General features: G+C 31.1%; 1 protein-coding gene across 1 annotated transcript; it reads right to left on the bottom strand.

The window, feature by feature from the left end:
- Positions 1-2,199: 2,199 nt before the first annotated feature.
- LOC112465891 lies at positions 2,200-3,732 on the bottom strand (the record flags this gene model as incomplete). The annotated part of the gene is made up of 4 exons (XM_025033662.1): positions 2,200-2,267; positions 2,867-2,991; positions 3,148-3,475; positions 3,557-3,732. Coding segments are annotated over 4 exons (697 nt in total), but the record flags the coding sequence as incomplete, so codon positions are not given.
- Positions 3,733-4,109: the final 377 nt, after the last annotated feature.

The raw sequence follows: 4,109 nt of genomic DNA on the forward strand, positions 1-4,109 counted from the left end.
GATTTAATTTTTAGTTTTTTCCATCTCTAAGTGTATTTTGTTTGTAAATCATTTGATTGTGAATCCGTTTTTTTAACGTTTGTAATCAAATAGGTTTTTTGTAATTAATAATTTTATTTTAGTTGTAATGTTCTTAGCCGACACTTTTAGTAATAAACAGATTTGGCGATAACTGATAACTATATAATTAATTGGAAATCGTTTGTGATTTACAAATATTATACATATATTATACATATATTATACATATAACCAGTATGTTTGCGAAATAATAATTTTTTTAATTTTTTGCAAAATAAGTTTAATTACTCATGGCTCCTGCGCACAAAAAGTGCGTTGATGCGTTCGTCGTGTGCACTTCGCGCATGTGCAGTACGGTTATTAACTAAACTTATTTTGCAAATAATTAAGAAACTCACAAAGGTAACACTCGTATATTTGTAAATCACAAACGATATTATAATTACAGTTATCGGATATCGCAAAATATGTTTATTACTAAAAGTGTCGGGTGCAGATATCACGACTAAAATAAAATTGTTAATTACAAAAAAAATTGACCACAAACGTTAAAAACGGACTTACAAAATCTATCACAAATGATTTACAAACGAAATTTACAATTAGAAAAGTTAAAAATAATCGAATTTATTAATTTCTGTCGGCTGGCTTCATAGAGGTATATGGAAAAGGATGCAAGCAGATTAAAGGTATGTACATATAGCGTTTTCTACTAGAAAAACTATCCAGACAACACATAACACTATAAAGGTCCGGTTGCACCTACGTCGCATAATATTTAACTTTAGCTTAACTCACTCTTTATCTCTTTCTAATTGTGCCCTTTGAAAGAGATGACGAGTGACCCAGATAGCCAAGCGTGTCTGAGCAAAATCGCGCAAACCTGTGATTGCATATAATGTTGGCAACTTGCCGTATATTTGCTTCAATTGATTTCGAGTAATTTAATATTTGAAGCAACACGCAGGCAACATTGGATATATGTATTGCCAGCAATTTATCGGCAAGAGAGCAGCATCAAATTTACTTCGCATTGCCAGCAGTACGACAGCATTGTGTGAAAGACACCTTTATTTGATACTTGTTGAAAAATCCATTATAATAAAGGTAACTTTTTGTCATCTTTTTATGATGCTTTCCAATAAAGACAAAAAGACTTGTTAAACATATCTTTCCGGCCAATCAAAAATAGTTATTATTTTATATTTATATTAAACATCAAAACTCAATATATGTGTCAATCGAAAAAGTAAAAACTGTTTTATTAAGTTTTATTGTGTTTGCGAGATAATCCGGTTGTAGCTCCGTTAGTAGTCACTGGCTACATTCAGCAGAGGAAACTGTTCTGCAACTGTTGTAAAATTTAGGAATCTGATTTGATGTAAGGAAGACCGGGGCAGACCCGACACAATTTTTTTAAAGGCAATTTTCAACAATTAATTAAAATTTTCAAGCAAATTTAATGGTACACATTTAAAGAGTGTTCCCCCAGGTACAAAATTGCTTAAGGAAGTTTTGCTGTATATCGCTTAGTTTTGCCCCCAGGAAAGGAAAAGTGACGCAAAGACATATTTTTAAATTGAAAAATTCCGGGGCAAACTCGACACTTTGCCTGATCGACACAATTTGATTTGAAACTTATTTTTTATTGTCTGAAACTAAACATACATTGTTTATCGTGTATTTAGAAAGTACAAAAATTCGGAATTAAGTAAAACAATCATTGGAAATAATGAGAACAAAAATTGTTGAACATTCAATTATTTTCATCTAAACTCATATCTGAAAAACAATTTATGCAAGTAAATTCGCGATTAGACGTGAGCACATATTTGTCATGGGCCATATAGCTGCATGACAAGCATCGACTTTGCCCCGAACGTCGTTTTGCACTTTTGTCACTCCAAAAATTTAAAAATTTTGAAAATAAGCACTATTATTGGATTCGTTTAGAGCATCAAATTTTCCATCAACATCACTTACCGATAGATTCGCAAGAGTAAAGCTCGATGAAAGAGTAGAAATTTTCGAGAGATCAGAAAAATTACTTTTCACTATCAAAAACGCTTATGTCGCGTTAAAACTCGTACCATAACTCAGAATGTCACCAAATTCCGTTTATAATACTGGCACATAAAGACGCATTTACAGTAGGAAAGGCAAGTTTCTACGATAGATTTAAATTGGCAAAAAGCTTAGTGTCAAGTATGCCCCGATCTCCCCTATACTTTTAGCTTTTACCGGAGCTAAAAGCATACACTAATCAAATTGACGAATTTTACAACAGCAGCAAAGCAGCTTTCTCTGCTGAACGCAACAATTTTCAATTCCCTTCGATTTTGTACATACATATAATGTTTCTGAAAAAATTATTGTTTACCCAGATAGCAACGTGTAGTCTGAATTAATTGTTGTTGGAATTTTGTCGTCAAATCATAGCATGCGTTGTTATACCAGAATATTTCGTTTTTATTTAGACATTAACTTTTTTTTACACAATCTAATTTAAGCACCAGACAATTTTTACAAAGTAAGCATAAAATTTCGTAATCATAAAAATATAAAAAGTAAACATGAGTAAGAATTTAAGTAAATTAATACATGTCCTAAAATAGTAGTAATCAAAAACTATTTAAATTATTATTAAAAACTATCAAATATTATGAAAATGTATAGACGGACACATGCGGATATCTTTTCTTCCATTGCTTAACTAAGCGATCACTAATATCACAGTTTATAAAATAAGACTCTTGCAGTTTTGGACATTGTTCCAAAATAACGGAATATTTATCAGGTGTATGAATTTGCGATTTAAAAATACATAACTTTTTCAAGTTTTTACACTGCGCCAGTAATTCTAACTTGTGATCAGTGAGGACAAAATGACACAAACAAATTTCTTGCAAGTTTTGATAGGAGGAAAGTAATCTAAATAAGCTGATATCAGTATAAGCTGGGTATTTGTATCTGTAACAAAAATCATATAATTAGTACAGTATTTTAATTGCAAAGAGAAAATTCATGTAATTTTTTCCAGATGCTTGCAAGAGAAGCAAACACACAAATTTCAATAAAGAATACAATAATATGTATTTAAAAAAAAAATGTAATAAACACACTCACTGAAAAAGGTTTATTTTTCGTAAATTCTTACAGTCAGCAAAGGCATTGATACCCCGAGATGTAAGATGACGTACTTCCATATTTGAACTTATTACTTCCAAGTCAGGACACGACTTTCCCAACTCAATTAGGACTGCATCTAGGTTTAAGTCTCTTTCAAAATACATTTCCAAATATATCTCACGCATCCGTTGATTTTTGTGCAGTATTTTACAAAGACGTTGCGTTTCTATATGTGTATCAAGAAGATTTAGATACTCCAAACCATTTAGCCTCTCGAGATACGAAAATTCTTCGTCGTCTACGCGACAATGAATTAAAGCCAATTCTGAGAAAAATATGTATTTATGCAATTTATCCATAAACCTTGACAATCATATATTCCATATGTATATATGTGTATACATACCTTTCAAATTTGTGCATATCTCTGAAATTTTAAGTAGAGCATGACTATCATCAATTAATTTGCACCTACTTAATTTTAAGTGCGTTAGATGCTTGCCGCAATTATCAATAAACTTTACAAAATCCTTAACATCAAAGTTGCTTGCTGTAAGATCTAACTGTCCCAAATATTTACATCTGGGTGTAAAATAACAAAATATATCGCGTATATATTTGTCAGGTACAATACGTATGTTCAAACGTGTATAGAGTCGAGGGTCTCGTATCAAATCATTGAAGCGTTTATTTACATAATTCAAGCGACATAACGTCATCAAATCCAAGTTTTTTAATATTATTAGTAGTATTTCATCCTGCAAAAGTAAAACATAAAACTTTAATACACGAGCTGACATTGCAATAAATACTATATATTATGAGAAATAGATTTTTTTAGGATACTTTACAGAAAACTCAGACAAACTGCGTGATAGCTCTTTGGATTCATCCGAAGAGAGTTTCATACTCTTTACACAATTCGAATGACTTTTTAATAAAATATGAGGTGAGTTTTT

This window comes from Temnothorax curvispinosus, unplaced genomic scaffold, assembly GCF_003070985.1.
Source record: "Temnothorax curvispinosus isolate PA1 unplaced genomic scaffold, ASM307098v1 QBEX01015617.1, whole genome shotgun sequence".
In the NCBI taxonomy this organism is placed as follows: Eukaryota; Metazoa; Arthropoda; class Insecta; order Hymenoptera; family Formicidae; genus Temnothorax; species Temnothorax curvispinosus.